A 19,924-nucleotide genomic window follows, 5' to 3' on the forward strand; every position below is an offset into this window, starting at 1 on the left:
AAAGTTCAAATCGTCCAGAGCACGTACTTTTTGAGGGCCTCGAGCAAACCGTGAGCTGTGAGCAGTACCTTACACTGCAAGGTCTAGGTCTGGGGTTGTCCGAGTTGTATAACAGAGTGCGAGGTGTTTGCTTCCCCCTGCGCTCTGCTAGCAGGATCATTCCGTGCCGCTGCCAATTATGTTTTTTTGCATTGTTTTTCTGCCTTTTGCCGCCTACGTTATCTGTCAGTCAGCTGCTTCTACAGCTTAATTGGGAAACAGGGTGTGGTTTCTTACTGACAGCTGACGTCTGTCCAGAGTTACCTAGGTATAAATTATCTTTTTTCTTTTTCTTTTTTAAAAAGAAAGTAGGCAGGGAACCACCTTTGAAACACCCAGAAACAGCTTCCAGAACCTGACAGGTTACAATCCAGATTGATTTTATCCCTGTAAACATTTTCCCTCTTGCTTTCATGAGCAAGTAATGTCAGAGGATGCTGTCTCAAACCAGCTTCTATGCATAGGGGAACAGACGACCGAAGCTTGGTCGCCACCCAGAATTCCTCCCAGTCAGTGGGAGTTTAGTTTGGACAGTGATCGTGCTGACATGCGGAATCATGCACCCTTGGCAATGAGTAGGAAAGTGAGCCTCATTGAGGGAATGTAATCTTGTTTCTGCAGGATGGAAGCGCTGGTGAAAGTAGTTCAGTCGGATACCCAGCCATTGACAGCCAGCCCAGATATCTGTGCCAAGGAAGGTTATGGCTATGCAGAAGACCAGGGGTCTCCTATGCCAGGGGAAACAGCCAGTCCCAAAAGCTATTTTCAACAGAGCCCATCTTTACCAGCCTCTGGATTAACTGAACTCAGCGGTGTGGAATCCACTACCTGGGATACTTCTCCAGCTAAGGTTCAGGAGCTGCCTGCCAGGAGAGGTAAGATGAAACCTTTCTGTGCATAATTGAATACTGTCGTGCAATATGATTTGCGGTCGTTTCATCAGGCAATAAAACGGACTGATTTCTGACCTGCTTCTTGTGATATATGTTAGTGTGCAAGAGAAATTCCCTGGGGGTAGTGACCTGAGTATATAGGAAGTGCCCTTGGTATATAAGGGAAGGGACGTAGCTTAGGGGTAGGGCGCTTGGTATGCATGCAAAAGGTCCCTGGCTCAATCCCTGGCAAATCCAGGGAGGGCTCAGAGAGATTCTGCGGCAGAAATCCTTGAGAGTCACTGCAAGTCTGTGCAAACAGTACTGAGCTAGGCAGGTGGGTAGTTTTGTGGAGTGTAAGGCAGCTTCCTATATAAGTGTGTTGCAATCTCTATTGGCCTGCAATGTGAAGGGGATTTCCTGCAGTGTTTTTGGAAGAACACAGAAGTGACTTGTGCACATCTGCACTGTGCATTAAATTAGATTGTTTTGCATTGTGCCCTGTGGTGTTTTGTTTTTTGTGTTTGTTTTGTTTTGGTGTTTTTTTAGTGTTACATCCTATTTATTTTTTATTTTTTTATTTATTTTACTAGGTTTACATAACAAAAGCATAAGTTAATTCCATGTATCTTTACAATTTGCCTTTTTTTCTTTTCCCCCAGTCCTCCCCCCTCCATTCCCACCCTCCCCCCTGTTCGGGACTTCCTTCTTCATATCTTTAATCATGTACACAGTCTGTTCATTCGTGCTTGTATATTCGGGTTGGCTTCTCCCCTTTCTACCCAGTTCCTATAAAATGTCCACTTGTTTGTGATTTTTTGGCATTTATTTTCCCATCTATCCTCTGCCGCTATCTGTGCAAATATTTCTGATTGTACATATTCAAAAACATAATCGTTCCATTTTTCCATATTCCACTTAGCTTTTTCTTTCCATCCTAGAGCAATAACTGCCATTCCAGCTAAAATCATGATCTTATACAACTCTTCAGGTCAGGGGTCCCTTTACCTTTACCTTTACACAACTCTTGATTGTTACTTTTTACTTTATTATTTCCCAATATTCCCGAAAATAGCAAGTCCCTATTAATTTCCATTAATTAATTTCTATTAATTTCTATGGGACGCAGGTGGCGCTGTGGGTTAAGCCTCAGAGCCTAGGGCTTGCTGATCAGAAGGTTGGCGGTTCGAATCCCTGTGACGGGGTGAGCTCCCGTCGCTTGGTCCCAGCTCCTGCCAACCTAGCAGTTCGAAAGCACGTCAAAGTGCAAGTAGATAAATAGGAACCGCTACAGCGGGAAGGTAAACGGCGTTTCCGTATGCTGCTCTGGTTCGCCAGAAGCGGCTTTGTCATGCTGGCCACATGACCTGGGAAGCTGAATTCAGGAATGTGTTCTATTAGGAAACATTGATTTGCAAAAATGTGTATTTGGTGCAAGAGTATGGTATAAAATAGTGTGTATTAAGAGAAATACACCTTAAAATAGTGATGATTAAAACTTTTTTTTAAATGCAGACTGATGCGAAAATGTGGAGAACTGAACTCAAGATTGGGGGAAAATGAGAAACCAACATTGACAGATTTGCCCATCCCCAAACTGGGATTGCAATGTTCTCTGTATTCCAGGCAGGCTCTGGGCCCAAACATTGTTCTCCATGACCATTTCCTAGAAGTGTTGATGGTGGTGATAGGAAGACTTGATTAATAAGATGCTTATCATTATTCATGGGGAGTCTTTTGAGTGCCAAGCATTTTGAAATTGGCAGGACTTCAAGGAATTTCCTGTTGTCAGCGAATATGCAGAGGCTGGTGGAATCCACTAGGGTAGCAAAAGTATTTCAATCACCCCCACTCAGGTGAGAGAAATAAAAGCATATTGCAGGGCCAGTATGCTGAAATACATGGCTCCTAAACAAAACTTTCCTCCAAACAAGCGCACAAGAGTAGAAATGATTGCATTGCCTGCCAAAGGGCATAGCTGGGCAACACTTAGGTCATCTCTATACTGAAAAAGCTGTATTGCTTTCATGCTCCTTTTACCATCATGGCTTCCATCCAAAGCATCCTGGGAATTGTACTTTAGCAAGGAGGAAAAGAACTCTGCTAAAGATTCCCAGGTTCACAGAACCTCAGATGCCATTGTTTATGTTCTGGGTTGTTTTTGTAAACCGTTTTTTAATTACCAATTTGGTTTATACAGTGGTGTTTGTATACTGCTTTGGGTACACCAGCGGAGAAGCATGGAACAGGCCCTCTGTAAATGCATGAATAAACAAGCCAGCAGTCACCACCTTTTGACTTATTTATCTTTCCAGGTTCAGCATTGACTGTGGGTGCCCCCAAGAAGCAGTATGTGGGCGTGAGGGTAAAAATGCCGGTGTGTGAACTGCTGAGAAAAATCCGTCTCTCCAAAGGGACAGAGTCCAGTGACATCAGGGTAAGATACCCACCCCATTTCCTGATCATGAGGATAATGAAGATTGGGCTGTTCCCAGTGTGAGATGACCCTTGCACTTTCCCTGGTTTTGCTAGGCTATGGGGCCAACCGAAATTATTATGATTCCCAAGATGGAGATACACACTTCCTTCCATTAATTAACTCCGTGTTCTTCCTGCTTACCTCTGCCCCATTTCCTTTCATCATTGTCATTAATTTATTAAAAAACAGCGGATACCTTTAAAATAAAAATAAAACAACCCTGTGCAGGTGGAGAACATTTTAGGTGTGTGCAGTTGATGCATGGCCAACGGCATGTGGGTCCTTTTGGGCCTGGAAGAGGCAGGGGTAGGAGCAGAACGGGCTTATGTGTGCTCTGCCAATGCACGTGGGGGCCAGGAATGGAACCCCCCCATGCGAAGACTCATTTATTCAGCCTGTTGGAACAAAGAAAACGTTTTCGATTGTTTCCGGAAAGTGCAGATAGTGGGGTACCTCTTGCCATTCCATAGAACAGGGGTAGCCACACTCAAAACCTTCTCTGAGCAACTGCAAAGCATGCTTCTGAGATCTTTGCAACTTGCAGGAGATGCTTTTCCACAGGCTACAGCAATCTTCTGGGGTACAAGTGATAAGGTAGCTTTTCCTTTATTTGGCTTCCTCTGCTGTCACATTATATATAAGCCCTTTGTCAGAGCCTAGGGTTTGCCGATCGGAAGGTCGGCAGTTTGAATCCCTGCGACAGGGTACCGGTAAGCTCCTGTTGTTCGGTCCCAGCTCCTGCCAACCTAGCAGTTTGAAAGCACGTCAAAGGGCAAGTAGATAAATAGGTACCGCTACAGCAGGAAGGTAAACAGCGTTTCTGTGTGCTGCTCTGGTTCGCCAGAAGTGGCTTTGTCATGCTGGCCACATGACCTGGAAGCTGTACGTCGGCTCCCTTCGCCAATAAAGCGAGATGAGCGCCGCAACCCAGAGTCGGTCACAACTGGATCTAATGGTCAGGGGTCCCTTTACCTTTTTACATTGTCAAGGGTGCTTAATAAAGAGCATTAGTACAGTTGCTGAAGACACAGTGCAAAGGGAAGATCTCCTGCACAAGCATCATTGGAGGAAAGGCCTATAGTGCCTGCTCGTCTCAGTGGTGCTTGCACAAGAGAATTTCCCCTTGGGATCTGTTGCATCCCTAGGTCAGTTCTGTCTGTCTCCCACTCTTCCATACATGCAAATAAACAACCACATTCTCCACTAAAAGTGCCCCAAACGCTATAGAGTAATAATTTTTCCTAAAAGGTGACTAATTTCTACCCTTTTATTCCTATTTCTTCCTGGTGGTATCACCTCTGATAGATTTCCATGCCAGTAATATTTCCTTTATGTTCTTGATCATTTTGCTAAATTATTGCTTGTTGCTGTTTTTGTAGTATTAGTTTTCAGTTAATTTATATACCACTAAATGCCAAGACTCGTTTACCAATTATGACCCTGTCTTAAAGCACCCTAGTTCACTTTTCTAGTACTGGTGGGATGGTGGTCGGGGAATCAAACTTTGTGTTCAGTATTGACATCTATTGTTCCACTAAGATAGATGTCTTAGTGTGAATTAAAGTGTGAATTTCTGGGCTACTACTCTGGAAGAGAAAAGTTAATTACAACTGGGGATGGATTTATAGAAGGGATCACCTTGAGTTCACAAGGCTTCCCCTGCTTGTGTCACTGCCATTTTTTCAGCTTTTGCCCCAGTCAGTGAGACGTCTCAGACAGTCTGTCTACAATTGTGCTGGCTGGGACTGATGGGAGTTATAGTCCAAAACTTCTGGAGGGCACTAGGTTGAGGCTGATCTATCTAATTGAGGTTGACAATTTCCCAAATACATTTCCCCCCATAGGAAACACCTGCAAAAGCAAATACCAAAAGGTCTTCAGGAAGAACAGGTAAAGAAAAAAGTTCTGTGTGTATGGGGCAACCATACTTGCAAAAACCCTAGCTTTAACTGTTTTGGTAAGTGAATACCTGTAGATATTTATATATTTCTTTCTTCCTGCACAGGGAAAAAAAGAGCTCACTCAGAAAGGCATCATAAGCAAGTATGTGGGACACTTTCTCTCTTCCGTAGCCAGCATTTCCCAAGCAAATCAGACCGCAGACCTCACATTTTCATCTCTTTCTCTTCTTTTTAAAGAACTGCTGTCAGGCTCAGACAGCCTTAAAAAGCACAGAGGACTTGGACATCCTAGTCGAAGTACTGCAGGAAGACCTAAACGAGAGCCACTCCAAGCTAGAGCCTCATTTGCCTATGCAGTTCCCTCATGGTGCGACCCAGGGATTTCAGCCTTCCGGATGGGAAGCCAACAGCAACTCGCAACCCGATGGCGACTGGCTGAGAAGCAGCTGGGAGCCTGTCGAATTTCAGCCGTTGTCTACTTCTGGCGCATTGACTCATCCACGTGCTGTTATCTCCTATGGATTTGATTGCAGAAAGATGCAACAACGTCTGGATCTGATCGACACATTCCAGAATTCTCGCGTGGAAGAAAGATGCTGGCTGGGGAATTGGTCTGTTGAACATCCCGGGGAGAGTTCCCAAGGCTTTGCCAAGGAGATTAGGCCTCACTGCCATGACCCACTGGGGCAGGCTTTGCCAGAGACTTTGGAAGAGAACACTGCTGCCTTGCATGGCGGGGGATACCTGAAGGCAAGTGCGTGGTCTTTCATGGGCCAGGAGGCCTCTGCCATTTCTTTCTTCCAATTCCAGCTCTGCTGCGAGGAGAGTCGGCTCAGGAGCATCTCGGTGGACAAGTTGCTCATGCCGGATAGAAATGGGAACAGGTTGGTCAGCGGTTTGGTTTTGAGCCTGTCAATACTTTAAAAAGTTAAAACATCTTTTAACAAAACCCTTTGTAACTTGGGTGATGGAATTATTATACGCCCCACCCCATGATTCTTGCTACCTTTCCCCCATGGCCTTTGTTTCATTTCATTGCGGTTCACAGATGTATCCTGAGAGCTGCTGTGAGTCTTTGTTTATTTTCTGACCAGTGTCCATTGCAATGTTCAGAGTAACATATGCAAAAAAAGTGAGGAGGGGGCAGTTCCCTGCCCCAACAAACCTGAAGCCAAATGGGGAGAAAGGGGAGGGAAGAATTTGGTAATGAATTTTAGTAAATGCCTTGGCTTAAAAACTCGAGTTTTACACCATCCAAGGAAGGGATCCTGGATCTGGAGGACAATGGCTTTCTTATACAGTAGATATATCATAGGAAATTTCTAAGTCCATAAGTCCGTCTAGCTCAGCATTGTCTACACTGCTGGCAGTGACTCTCCAGAATTTCAGACAGGGTTCTCTCCCACCCCTACTGAGAGATACCATCTGTACACAAAGCAGGTGTTCTGCCACTGAGTTAGATCTCTTCCCTTAAAAAATAAAGGAAGATTCTAGTCCTCATGGGCTGGAATAAAGGGCTAATAAAGGGCTAATTTAAAAAGGACGCTGCCTTCTAGAGGTAGGCCACTGGGTCCATCTAGCTGAATATTGCAGTGGCTGTCCAGGGTTTCAAAAAGAAATCTCTCCCAGTTTTACCAGTAGGTACCTGGGATTGAAACTGGAACCTTCTGCATGCAAAGCAGATGCCATAATACTGAACAACAGCTAAAGCTGGGGTTTTGTTTATGGTGTCTGCATGCCCTTTAATCACTAGGTAATACTACTCCAGCTGGCTTCTTTTTACTCTTCAACTAGCATGTCACCTAAAAGGAATCTCCAGCATTCCTAACAGACCACCACACACTTTTTCTTTGTTTTTTACTCCTGCTCTCTGCCTTACAAGGATGTGACTTGTATTCCACTTAGCGCCGGAGGCAGATCTGAAGAACAGCTGCCCTTTATATTTTTTTTTAAGGGTGAAAGGGGATCTTCCATTATGTTTCTTTGCCCCAGCAGACCCTGGGGCAATTGGAACTCCCTGCTACACCCAGCAGGCTCTAACAATTCAGTCTGAATAATATCTCCTGCACTCTAGACTGCTAAAAACCACAGTCCTTGAGGACTTTCCATCACATCCAGGTTTTTCTTCCTTTTACCCCCATTTTAAAACTAAAATAGCCAAGCTTTTACCAAGCTGGTGCCTTCCAGATGTTTTGGACTACAAGTCCCATCAGCACCAGCCTGGGAGTTGTAGTCCAAAACATAGATCAGCCTTCACCGGCTTGGTGAAGGCTGATCTATCTTGAATAAAGGGTTGGGGAAACCTGGAAGCTATCTTACTGCTATATAGTTGGTCCAAGCAGGTTTATGGGTATTATTATCCCCATATTGTAGATGTGTTGGGAGTAAGCCCTCTGCTTATCCTCTCAACTACAGCACTAGCTTTACTATTCCTCTTATTGCCAACTTACCAATACTGTATGTCATTATCATTGTTCTAGGAGAGGCAGAAGCTGATGGTGCTTCTCTGTCATCGATTTTCTTTCTTTCCCTATTTTCAAACATGATGGCCATAAATCTGAATGGGGAGGTTATCCAACAGCGTCAGGTCACTGATAAGGGAACAGGAAGGAGACTTCCAGAGAACCCAGAGGGCCTATTCACTGGAACTGGAACAAAACAAAGCAACATTTTATGAGCCACTTCAGTAGAACTATGTTTGTTTCTCTTGCAAATATTTGCTTCTAAATCTTAGATCTAAAATAAAGGGAAATCCATTTCCTCTTTCAGAGCTGAGTCAAAGCGAGGCAGTGCCCCTTATTTTGAAACTGAATAACTTTGAACTAGCATACCACTGGTGTGTATAGAATCTATGGTTCTATGTATCATAGAATCATAGAATTGTAGAGTTGGAAGGGATCCTGAGGGTCATCTAGTCCAACCCCCTGCAATGCAGGAATCTCAACTAAAGCATCCATGACAGATGACCAACCAACCTCTGCCTTAAAAACCTCCAAGGAAGAAAGTATTGCGGCTTGGATAGATATCTAGGGGTGGGGTAGTGTTCCCGTCCCCCCCCCCATTTTTGTTTCATGTTTTGCTAGTCTTAAATTCAGTTTCCCACAAGTTTAATCTCCATGCAGAGGAAGGAGTTTTCTCATCTGCAACCCTTGAGAGATGTTGGCAGTCAGTGTAGGCAGTATTGAACTAGACTGACCAACGGGCTGACTCGGCATAAAGCAGCTTCCTATGTTACTATTTGTTGAATTTGCAAATAGTAGGGGTGGGGATCGTATCTAGGGAAGGGCCATAGCTCAGTAGAAGAGCATCTGCTTTGCATGCAGAAGGTCCTAGGTTCAATCCCTGGCATCTCAGTGGAAGGCAACATCCTATGAGCCTGTGAAAATATGCTTTTTGACATTTGCCCAGCAGCAGAAGCGCTCATTTGATTTCAAGCTGCCTCTCCTCCCTTGCTGTTTCTCTCTGTTTTGCAGAACCACATACCCCCCAACATTTCTCCGATGAAAATAGGGGCATCTTATTCAACAACAACAACAACAATTTTATTATTTATGCCCCACTTATATGACAGTGTTGCCCCAGCTACTCTAGGCAGCTTCCAACATATATAAAAACATAATAAAACATTAAACATTAAAAAAAAAATCCTATACAGCTTCATTCAGATGTCTTCCAAAGGTTGCATAGTTACTTGTCTCCTTGGCTCTGTGGTTGCATAACTCCAGATCCTCCAACATTTCTTCAATGAAAATAGGGACGTCCTAAGGAAAAGAGGGACATTCCAGGATCAAATCAGAAACAGGGACAGCTTCTGTATATCCAGGACTGTTCTTAGAAAACAGGGACACATGGAACCACCCATGGCATTTCTGAAACCAAACCAAAACTCCTCTCTCTTTCTCTCCCCTTCTGCCCAGGCTTCTTCACGAGGCTGTTTCTCAGGGGAAAAGGGCGCTGGCATATGCGCTGGCAAGGCGGTTTGCACATCTCAACAGACTTGATGGGAAGAACGCAGCGAAACAGGTACGAGCCACTTTTTAGCAGAAGGCTGTTTGCAGGGCAGCTGTCGGTAATTTTATAGAAATGGACCACATGAAATAGAGCAAAAAGGAGGGGGGTGTTAATGAAAAGTTGCAAGCTGCATTTTTAAAAAATGCAGAAACCATTTGTCCACTAATCCCCCAAAGGTCAACAGAATAAAAGGGTCTATGAATGAAAAGTATCTTAAGGTGCAAGGGGAGGGAGCCCATAAGGGGAAATGGAGTGGTGGGTCTTAGTTTTTTCCTTGCCACACTCCCTTGCTCTTGCACTTGTTCCTCTACCAGTGGTAGGAAACCTCATACAGCCTAGAGCAGAGAGGAGGAATCTGCGGCTGTCAAAATATGCTAGGACTTCAACTCCAGTCAGCCCCAGTCAGTGATCAGGAGTGGGATGGGAATTGTAGTCTAGCAGCAACCTGGAAGGGCGATATTAACAACACACTGACAAGGTGCCACTCTCATTTTGTGAATAGCTCAAAATTTCTATCCCTCCTTCCCCATCTTTTTTTAAATCCTTCAAAGACTGCGTTGCACATAGCAGCTCAAAAGAACCATCATCTTATTGCCAGCGACCTGCTCTCTCTGGGTGCTGATGTAAACGCGAGGGACAGCTCAGAGAAGACTCCCTTGCACCTCTGTGCTGAGAAGGGCTATCTGAGAGTCTTGGAAGTAAGTAGGGTTTGAAAGTGGGGCCTGGTTGGGTTCTATGTCTATTAATTTGAGGTAGGGATGGGGGAGAAATTCAATCCAGGTCACCTTTAAACCCAAACCTACCTAATCTGTACTTCCTGAAACATTATGCAGCCTGAAGCACAGCCATGCTTCAAAATTACCACCACTATGAATTTTGCAGTGAAGTTCTCCAGCCAAGGACTGTGTACAAAAATGTGTGTGCGTGTGCATGCCGCACGTGCATACACATGCATATATTAATAAAAATAATATGGGAAATGTATGATATCAGTGGAAACTGCATATATACCAGTATGTCAAAACTGCATACAAAAATGTGTTTATTATGAGAGCTTTGCACTGAACTCAGGTGAATTTGTACGATTTTTTAAATTATTTAAAAAGTGCAACTTTCTGCAGAAATGGGACCTAAATTTAAGATTAGAAAAATGAGAAACGAAGAGAAACCAACACTTGAGAGATTTGTCCATGCCTATCCTTTTTGCGGCTGTTTGGTCCACTCTTACTGCGGCCTGAAGTCAGGAAATTTAAAGTAGCCACGTCTCTTTTTCCATGGCAGGTCTTGAAAAGCTGCCAGGAAGTTGGCATCCACGTTGAAGTAGACGCAACCGACAATCAGGGTATGTGGAGAAGTTTGGTGAGGATAGGGAACTCTCTTCCTGCCCCTTAGGATACAATCTGTCAATCAAGGCATGCACCTAATATACATAGAATGCAGCTACATATCTTCCTTTTCCTTAATTAACTGCAGACATGGGGGAGCCCAATGTTTACTGGGAAGGCAGTGTGTGTGATGGGGGGGAACGTATCTATTCACTCCCCCCCAATTATATCTTAGAATTTTGAAGTGTCAGGCATAGCTCTAGTGGCTTTAGCCCAAACGTAGCAGAGTTTTCCTGCACAGCGCAGAAGCTAGTTGAGGTGGAAATGACTAGTCAACTAGATGCAGAATAACTATTTACAGGATTTATTAAAAGAAAATAAAAGCAGCAGAGTTTCTGCATGCAAAGCAAAGCAAAATAAATCCTCTCTGTCTCTCTCTCTCCAACCATACGCAGCACTCCTACTCCTAACACCCAACAAGAAACAACTGTGCTAGCATTCCTAGATAACAGAGTTCAGTGCTGGTCATTAACCAATCAGAGAGCTGTTTCCAGGCCAGGCAGACCTTGGCTTTCTGCCAAGAGTAAATTGACACTGCCTTGAGTTAATTGTGTCAAGCAAGAATCTGTAAGTTTCCCATGAGAACCAATTAACAGAAACTGAACATTATATTCCCCCCCCCTCAGTCTCCTAGTAGCACATGGGGAAAGAGATGGGATCTCTGTTCCAACCACAGTAAGACAGTGACGGTACGAGCCTCCACTCTCTGTTGTTTTCCCACTGTGAATTGGGCTTGCACATGCCTATAATTATTGAAGATGCTACATGCTAAGCACACGTCTGGTTTGGCCTGCAGTGTCTAATGTTCCTCCTGCTCCTCTCTAAACAGGCTTAACACCAATACAGTGTGCAGGTATGGCTCACTGCGCTCTCGCGATGGACTCGGATACCCACCATCTCTCGGCCGAGACGTGGAAGCTTCTGAACCTCCATAAGGATCAAATACTGAGTGGCATCAAGTGCTTGATACAAATGGGAGCAAACCCATGGGGGCAAGTAAGTGCTTTCGTCTCAAACAGAGATGCAGCTTGATTTTATGATGGATTTTGGAGTGGTTGTGGGGTCTTTTTCTCTCCAGGTCTTTCCCTTCTGCTCACTTGTATCCTTTCTCCTATCAGAAGAGAGAGTTTTGCCAACTGCCAGAGGCTTTCCACACATTTTTTTTTTTAAAAAAGGATTTGCGGTACAAATCGAACAGCTTTGTTCCCAAACGTATTGGCTCCCGAACGCTGCAAACCCAGAAGTGAGTGTTCCGGTTTGCGAACTATTTTTGGAAGCCGAACATCCGGCGGGGCTTCCGATTGGCTGCACACAGCCACTCTGCTAGGAACCCATCTATTAAATTGCTCTTGGTTCCGGAGATAGTGTTTTTGATACATGTACCTGTTCTTTCATTGACATGTTTTGCTGGGATCTCCTCTGGGCATAATGTCTGCACAAAAGCTGTATCCAAACCAGGGGACTATGACTATCCTCTTATTCTTTTCCTAGGGAACAAACTCATCAAGTCGAGTTTCAAATTATTTTGCGAAAGTCCAGCAAAATAATGAACTGATGTGTTTTTTCCAAACTCACAGGCCCCAAAGGCACCAGGTAATTCTATTGGGTTGGTGAAAAGGGTGGCAAGTAAACTCCAAGAGGATTGGTTGCTTTGCCAGTTTTTGTCTGTGTGTGGTCCTTAGGTATTATGGATGAAAGAGAGAAAGGAAATAGAACGAAGCATTCAGTCATAAACCCAGCCAGATTGGCGGGGTATAAATGATAAATTGTTGTTGTTGTTGTTGTTACTTAGGAGTAGGAATGTGGGAGAAATTCAGTCCAGTTTGCATTTAAAGGAAAACCTAGTTTTTTAATATATTTATTATTATTATTATTATTATTATTATTATTATTATTATTATTATTATTATCGTATTATTATTACTACTACTACTACAGTGGAACCTCGGTTTATGAACACCTCGGTTTACGAATTTTCAGTTTACGAATGCCGCGGACCCATCTGGAACGGATTAATTCACTTTCCATTACTTTCAATGGGAAGGTTTGCTTCAGTTTGTGAACAGACTTCTGGAACCAATTACACCCATGCTTCGGGTTAAGTACGCTTCAGGTTGAGTACTCCGCGGACCCGTCTGGAACGGATTAATCCACTTTCCATTACTTTCAATGGGAAAGTTCGCTTCAGTTTATGAACAGACTTCCGGAACCAATTGTGTTCATAAACTGAGGTACCACTGTATTATTATTATTACAGTGGTACCTCGGTTTACAAACACAATTGGTTCCAGAAGTCTGTACTTAACCTGAAGCGTACTTAACCTGAAGCGAACTTTCCCATTGAAAGGAGAGAAGGCTGAATATACACGGCATCACAAAGCACCAGGCAATCTGTACTTGGCACAGCCAGCTTCTGTTGCAAATTTGCAGAACCCAGCCTTGGCAGTAGGCTGTAGGGGACAATGAAGTTCCACCTTTGCCCCCTGAGAGTCTTCTTCAGCAGCCTCTGGGGATTTTGGGGTTTCATTAGTCGTCCCCCCCCCCCTCGGCCTCATATATCATTGCAACCTTCAAAAGTAGAAATGCCCTTTGTTTTTTTGTTTGTTTTTTAATTAAAGCTGATATCCTTAGGAAATGCAGATCCTTCCATCAATACAGCTTTGCTGAGATTCTGTGGAAGCCTGGCTTACGCATAGCTCTTGTCCATGTTAGGAAAAGAGACTGATTGAATACTTTTGCTTTGTCCAGGATTACAGCTTGCTCTCTGGACTAGATGAAATCGCCCTTCTGTATTTACAAGGAGAAGATGTGGAGCCACCAGTGGTTTCTTTTCCAAGCTTCCTCGACCATTTCCATGAAAGTGCAATGTGAACAAGACACTTAAGCACACCAGGAAGCAATGGACTTCCCAGAACATTGGTTGCTGATATATTGGATGTTTTTTCAGGCTTTGTATACTTGGCGATTTGAAGCCCGCGGAATGCCTCGATGGACTTCAAGAAATCTGGAGTGCCATTTCTGCCAGGCTGTTGGCGAAAGAACAGCTTGAAAATAGACAGTAAAAGTCTTTGAACCTGTGAAGGCTTGGGCTTTGCTGAATTCATGTCCTCAGAAAAATTGTAGTGGAAGAGCACTGAAGATTATAGACGGGAAAGGCTGGCTTTATTTCCCCAAGCCATATGTGTCAGATAGAGAAGCTTTGAGGTCTTCTCCCCTGCCTTCAATGACCTTGCTCTCAAAATATCAAGTGCAGGAGAAGATGCTCCATAATGGATGGTGGTCCATGGAGCAGGTGGTATATGAGCACAGATTATTGCCATGCAAAAAAATTCAAACTGATCCCCTGCAGAGGGAGGGCTTCCATATCTCATTGGCGGACACCTGCGTTTTATTTCTGGCATGAACCTGGCGGAAACAAAGCCACCCTTGATCTGAGGGTGTATTTTCAGCAAAGCCGCAATGCTTTGTTTATTGATGCAATCAAAGTTTATGGAGGTTGTTTTGAGCGTGTATGAGAAATGCACAGACAAATCTGGAACCGGACAAATGGAGCTGGGCAAGTGACTCACCACGGCTGAGTGAAAACTGCTCCCCCATAATTCTGCACACTGAATTTTTGGTGAAAGCTCTCAATACAGTATTATGTAAACAAACAAACATACATACAAACCTCTTGTATCATCTCCAGGATGAAGACATTTAATATTGCACAAGCTTTTGTAGACTGCAGTTCAGTTCAACAGGTGCAATTTTCTTTGCATCATGAATCTTTCCTTCCTTCCTTCCTTCCGTTTAAGCAGTGAAATCTAAAATCTACCTAGCATCTGCCACAATCCAGTCCAAAGTTCATTGTGCTGAAACCCTTTGGGGTTGGAGCTGAATTGCAGCCATTGTTCTGACATGACAGCTTCAGACATCCTATATTTATGGATCTTTTTGATTGGACCCAGGACAGGGATGGGAAACCTTCAGGCTATTGGCCAATCTTGGCCTGCCAGGGGGTTCAGTTTGGCCCATGGTGCGTTTTCCCCAAAACCGTGCCCACCTGTCAATCAGCTGGTATCACTTTTCCCAGGTGTGTGTGTGTGTGTGTGTGTGTGTGTGTGTGAGAGAGAGAGAGAGAGAGAGAGAGAGAGAGAGAGAGAGAGAGAGAGAGAAGTTTCAAGAAGACTCCTGTTGGGCAAATTTTTTTTTAAGAGAGCTCATTTCCCATGGAGTGAATACAACTTTCTTTTGTTTTCTGCAAGTCAAACAGGTTTTTGGGGGGCTAGGGAATACAAAGACCTGTTTGATGATAGACAAAAGTTAGCTGGAATATACTGTGTACAGTACAGTGGTTCCACTTTGAGATTTCCCCTTCTCTCCCTCTCTGCACACCAAGACCTGCTTTACCTCTTTGTTCAACAACTTGCTCATAGCTCTGTGTCCGGTTACAAATGTTGCTCTTTCTTTTGGTAAGCTTTGGTTCATAAGTTAGTGGTTTCTGTGAAACTTCATTAGTTGCTACACATGGAGCAATACGATACTAATAATGTTTTTGTAATTAAAAAAAAGCAAATTGAATATATCCAACAATTGGTAAATGTGGAGAATTCCCACTGATGTCTATGGGAAATATATTTTTTCAAACAAAAGATTGTGTATAATAAAATGAACCTCATAAATGGTAAATATTCGTAAATGCACTTTTTCGATTATTGTGTTGAGAAAGTTTTGGGGTTTTTCCATGTACGGTAGTTTATTTTTCTTTTAACTGTTTGGTTGACTGAAGTTGAAAATGACTGCTGTTTTAATGACTCCAGGTGTTTTTTGGCTTAAAAGTACACCCTCTACCATAAGATGTACAACCTACTATATACCGTGTTTCCCCTTTTTTAATACGTAGTCAAAAAGTAAGGCATGGCAGGGTTTTTAACCGTTTGAGAAATGTAAGTCATACCCCGAAAATAAGCCATACTTCCGCGACGTGCAGAGCAAGACCACTGAGCGCCCCAGCCAACTAGCGGGACCCAGCACGGCGGCCGCAGCAGGAGGAGGAAGCCTGCCAGGTTGGGTCGGTGCCCGGAAGCGGCGGCGGCTGCTGCAGCGCCAATGAAGCGTGCAGCAGTACCGCACGGAGCACGGAGGGCACAAGCCAGCAGGACCCAGCTCCTGCAATGCCGGCCATGGCAGGAGGAGGAAGCCTGCCAGGTCGGGTTGGTGGTCGGAAGCGGCGGCGGCTGCAGCGCTGACAAAGCGCGAAGCAGCACCGCTCTCTCTCTCTCTGTGGGTGTCAGTCTCTTTCTCTCTGTGTGCGCGCGCGTCTCTCTCTCCCCCCCCCCCGTGCGTCTTTCTCTCTCTCTCCCCCTGTGTCTCTCCGTTTGTGATCGCGTCTCTGTTTGTGCCGCGCAGGTTCCTCTTCGGCTCGTCATTCAGCTGCTCCGGCCTCCTCGCCGAGAGCTGACGCCGCTCCTCTCCCCCTCCTTCCCTTTCCCCCCTCCCTTCCCTTCCTTCCGTCGGTCGGTCCGTCAGTTGGGGTTGCGCGCGCCAGAGGCGCAGGCCCTAACCTGGTCCCCCTCGCGCTTCCCTCACTAGCGTCTTGGAGCGGGACGGGTCCCAGCCTCCCTCCCATTCCCCGGCCAGCATGAGAGAGCCCGGGGAGCAGCCTCTATACCTCCGCGCGCACACACACCCGGCCGCCGCTGCCTTTGAAGCCATGGCGGCGAGCGCCAAGCCGAAGCAGGAGGAGAAGCACCTAAAGCTGCTGAGGGAGATGGGCAGCTTCGTGTATACCTCCTGCTCTGGCATCCTATGAGGTTTAAATCCACCTCACAGAGTGAAGCCCCCCCCCCTGTGCACGTCTGTCTCCTAGGCAGGTGGACATCCAGCCTCTGCTTAGAAGCCTCCAAGGAAGGAGAGCCCTTGACTCAGGATGGGGAGGAGGGGAAACGGAGAGAATAGAGGAGGCAGAAAATGCACGCGGAAGAGAGCGCCAAGCGTCCTGAGCCAGTGGGACCCAGTTGTACTGGCACTTTAAAATTAAAAAAAAGACACCCCCTGAAAATAAGCCACCGTGTGTTTTTTTGAAAGAAAAAAGTTGTAAGACGGTGTCTTAAAAAGGGGGAAACACGGTAAGAGAAAACGTGCGGATCAATCCAATAAGTTTATGGAAAGATGAGCATTTTTTTGTAATGTTCTGGGATTATAAGCTTAATGGACTACCCTGTGCTGTCTTTAATTTGCTGTAATGTTAATAGTTACTTTTTATGTCACTAGTTGGAATTTTGGTTGTCAGTGCTTTAATGATCTAATAAAGAATATATCTTTAAAAGGTGGCATTCTTCCAAATGCAGAGGAAATGCTGTGTAGTTCCTCCAGAATCAGCAAATAAAAATGGTGCATCAGGATTCCAAGACTGCAGTTCTCGGGTGCACTTGTACATAAATTTGTACATAAAACTGCTAGTACATTTGCAAAGCTAAGCATTGGATGGGGGACCACATGTTGAGATTCCTGCATTGCAGGGGGTTGGACTAGATGACCCTTGGGATCCCTTCCAATTCTACAATTTTATGATTCTATGTGTGTGAGGTTGTATTAGTGGTGTTGAATTTGTAGGCTGGCTGTGGATAATATGTGTAAAAGTCAAAAATCATCTTGGCAATGAATCCACAAAATAACTTGTACAAAATAGGCCTAGTGATACACAGTAAGAAACATTTTTTTGCTCTAGTGGATTATGAAAGTTAGACTTTGAATCATTTGTGTGTTTGTGCACACATTATTTAATCATTGTGAAATCTATAACAAACAGACTTTTTGTGAGAATATCTGGGAGCTTAATCCATTTCCTCCATCACTCACCTTCAATAAATATTTATAATTTTCAGCACTTGGCAGGCCTGTTGTTTAACTGTGAGGAATGTGAAAGATGGCTGTTAGGCATTGCCAAATGGCTCTAATCACAACTCACTGGTGTATGTGTGTGTAACATCTCTTTTTTTTTTACAGCCTAGATGAAAAATCAGCTGTTATGGGTGTTGTTAGGTTGGTTCTGCATTAGCCCTCTTTAGCACAGCAAAGGCATTTCCTTTCCTGCTAGATCTGGAATTAACTAGAAGAGGAAGTGCGGCAGAGTGGTTAGGGTGTTGGACTAGGAACTGGGCAGTCTGGGTTCAAATCCTTACTCAGCTCATTGGCTGAATATGGATCAATCATTGCCTCTTAGCCTAAGCTACGTCACAGGGTTGTCGTGAGGATAACATGGGGAGAAGACTTGTGTGTGCCTTGCCACTTGGAGTTTCTTGAAGGCAAGGCGCGATATAAACGCAACAATAATCTTAACTAAGAATGCTGTTCCTCATAGACAAGTTCTTATTATAATACCTAGTCAAAAGTAAGTTTCTTTCAATAACGATGCCTTATAATGCTAGTCAAAAGCCTCCTGTTCACAAGTTGTGCTGTTGTGGTTTGTTTGCTTTTTAGCTTCCTGAGTCTGCACAGCTAAGAGATCAATACTGAATTCCCCCTTAATTGCTCCTTATTTAATTTTGCTTTACTATTTTTTCTCCATCTCTCTCTCTCTCTCCCTCCCCCTTTCTCTCCATTGGAAAGAAAGGGATAACAGAATGAAACCAGCATTTTTAAAAACAACAACAATATAATTTTATTAATCTAGATTTCCTACAAAAGAGAACCATAAAACAAATATAAAAACAGATCAAAAACATTAGAAACGAAAGCAGTTATCATAGCAACAGTAAAAATACAAAAAGCGGTAGATATAAAATCAGTTAAAATCCTGGGCAATCTTCTCCCCCCCCCTTTTTTTCTTTTTTGAAAATGTCTAAATTTGTGACTCTCCGGGCAGCCCAATCAGGTGGTGGCATATAAATAATAATAATAGCCTACACTGTGGCAGGGATATTTAGAGAATTACCTCTGGTGCTAGACTTAACAAACAGACAGGTTCCTTTTTTAAGAAAAAAAGCTAATGTTTTCAATGAATACATCCCCTCCACAGACACCTCTGTGATGATGGTGGTGATGGCATTAAAATATCCTGTCCTTCAATAAAAGAGAAAATGGGAGACCAGATTGTATCAAAGGTATCATTTTTGGAGATGCCCTCGATTAGTCGCCGATGATGTGTGAGGCGTTCTGATAAATACTCCATATATTATTAACCCAAGCCTCTATTGGTATATTAGAGGTTTCCTTCCATTGTGGGCAATAACTAGTCTAGCTGCTGTGAACAGGAAGGAAATTAATTATTTAGAGTTAAGGGTTGAGTTTTGGGCCAAATCTTGTAATAATAAAGCAAGTGCCGAATTAGGAAGGCTATATTGTAAAACAAGCAATTTGACAACTCCCTTGCAAGAGACAAGAGCTCAATGAATAAGGAGCAATTAAGGGGCAATTCACATATTTTTAGTACCATTTTGAGGCTTGCCTCTGTTATGTGTTTTGCCCTCTCATTATTTTCAGTGAAATAACTCCTTGTACCAAGTTGAGTCTGTACCCTGAGATTACTTCCCGCATGTGCCAGTCTCCCCCAGTCCCATGACATCTAACTTTGCTGCCTTCCCTAACCCTTAAACTCTGGTTCCCCATCAGCCATGTTGACTTTGCTTTGCATCTCACCAGCGTGACACGTCTCACTGGCAATGCAACATTTTGCGAGGGCATAGAGATACCCTGTCATAATTCCTGCAACTCACTGCCTGGAGGTTCTTTTACCAAGCTGTTCTCCAAGAACTGTCAATTCCATTTTTGTTTTTGGGAGAGGCAATGCTAATCTCAGCAAGGCGTTTGAGCCACAGCCTTTCAAGTGTAATTTGAAACAGCCTCTCCCATCAATCCTGGCTGATGGTTTTGTGCCCAGATTCTAATCAACAAGAAGATAGGCCTTTCTCCGCGTTGTGTTCTGTTTCTCATATTCAATAAGAAGAGGAGCCTGGCTGCTCCATCAGCCCAGTGGCCCATCCGGTCCAGCATCCTGTTCACGCAAAACCAACCTGATCCCTCCTCTGGGAAGTTCACAAGAAAGCCACAAGGACCCTAGGCTAAGGTTACCAGATTTTTTTCAAAGAATCCGGGGACACTTTTTAAAAAAAAACAGAAAAAAATTATTTAAAAAAATTGTCTTAAAAAAAAGGTAATATCTTCTCTTCTGTCATCTCCTCTGTTGTGCGGCCTTCCTCTGTGCTCCTCTGCTCTCTTGGAGCACTAGCTACTGTGGAGTAGACCACATGTCCT

General features: G+C 44.0%; 1 protein-coding gene across 2 annotated transcripts; it reads left to right on the forward strand.

Annotated features, from left to right (window-relative positions):
• The first annotated feature begins 356 nt into the window (after positions 1–356).
• LOC118097356 (uncharacterized) lies at positions 357–19,720 on the forward strand. Of its 2 annotated transcripts, XM_060283112.1 has the most exons (12): positions 357–914; positions 3,227–3,348; positions 5,235–5,280; positions 5,396–5,433; positions 5,529–6,175; positions 9,209–9,314; positions 9,854–10,000; positions 10,584–10,644; positions 11,517–11,683; positions 12,179–12,280; positions 13,436–15,547; positions 16,803–19,720. In XM_060283112.1, exons 1-11 carry the CDS (start codon positions 662–664, stop codon positions 13,556–13,558), a joined length of 1,812 nt encoding a protein of 603 aa, XP_060139095.1. In that variant the 5' UTR covers positions 357–661; the 3' UTR covers positions 13,559–15,547; positions 16,803–19,720. The 2 variants fall into 2 exon arrangements, with proteins under 2 accessions (XP_060139095.1, XP_060139096.1); XM_060283113.1 differs by lacking the exon at positions 12,179–12,280.
• Positions 19,721–19,924: the final 204 nt, after the last annotated feature.

The sequence above is a fragment of the Zootoca vivipara genome, chromosome 15, assembly GCF_963506605.1.
Source record: "Zootoca vivipara chromosome 15, rZooViv1.1, whole genome shotgun sequence".
NCBI classification, from domain to species: Eukaryota; Metazoa; Chordata; class Lepidosauria; order Squamata; family Lacertidae; genus Zootoca; species Zootoca vivipara.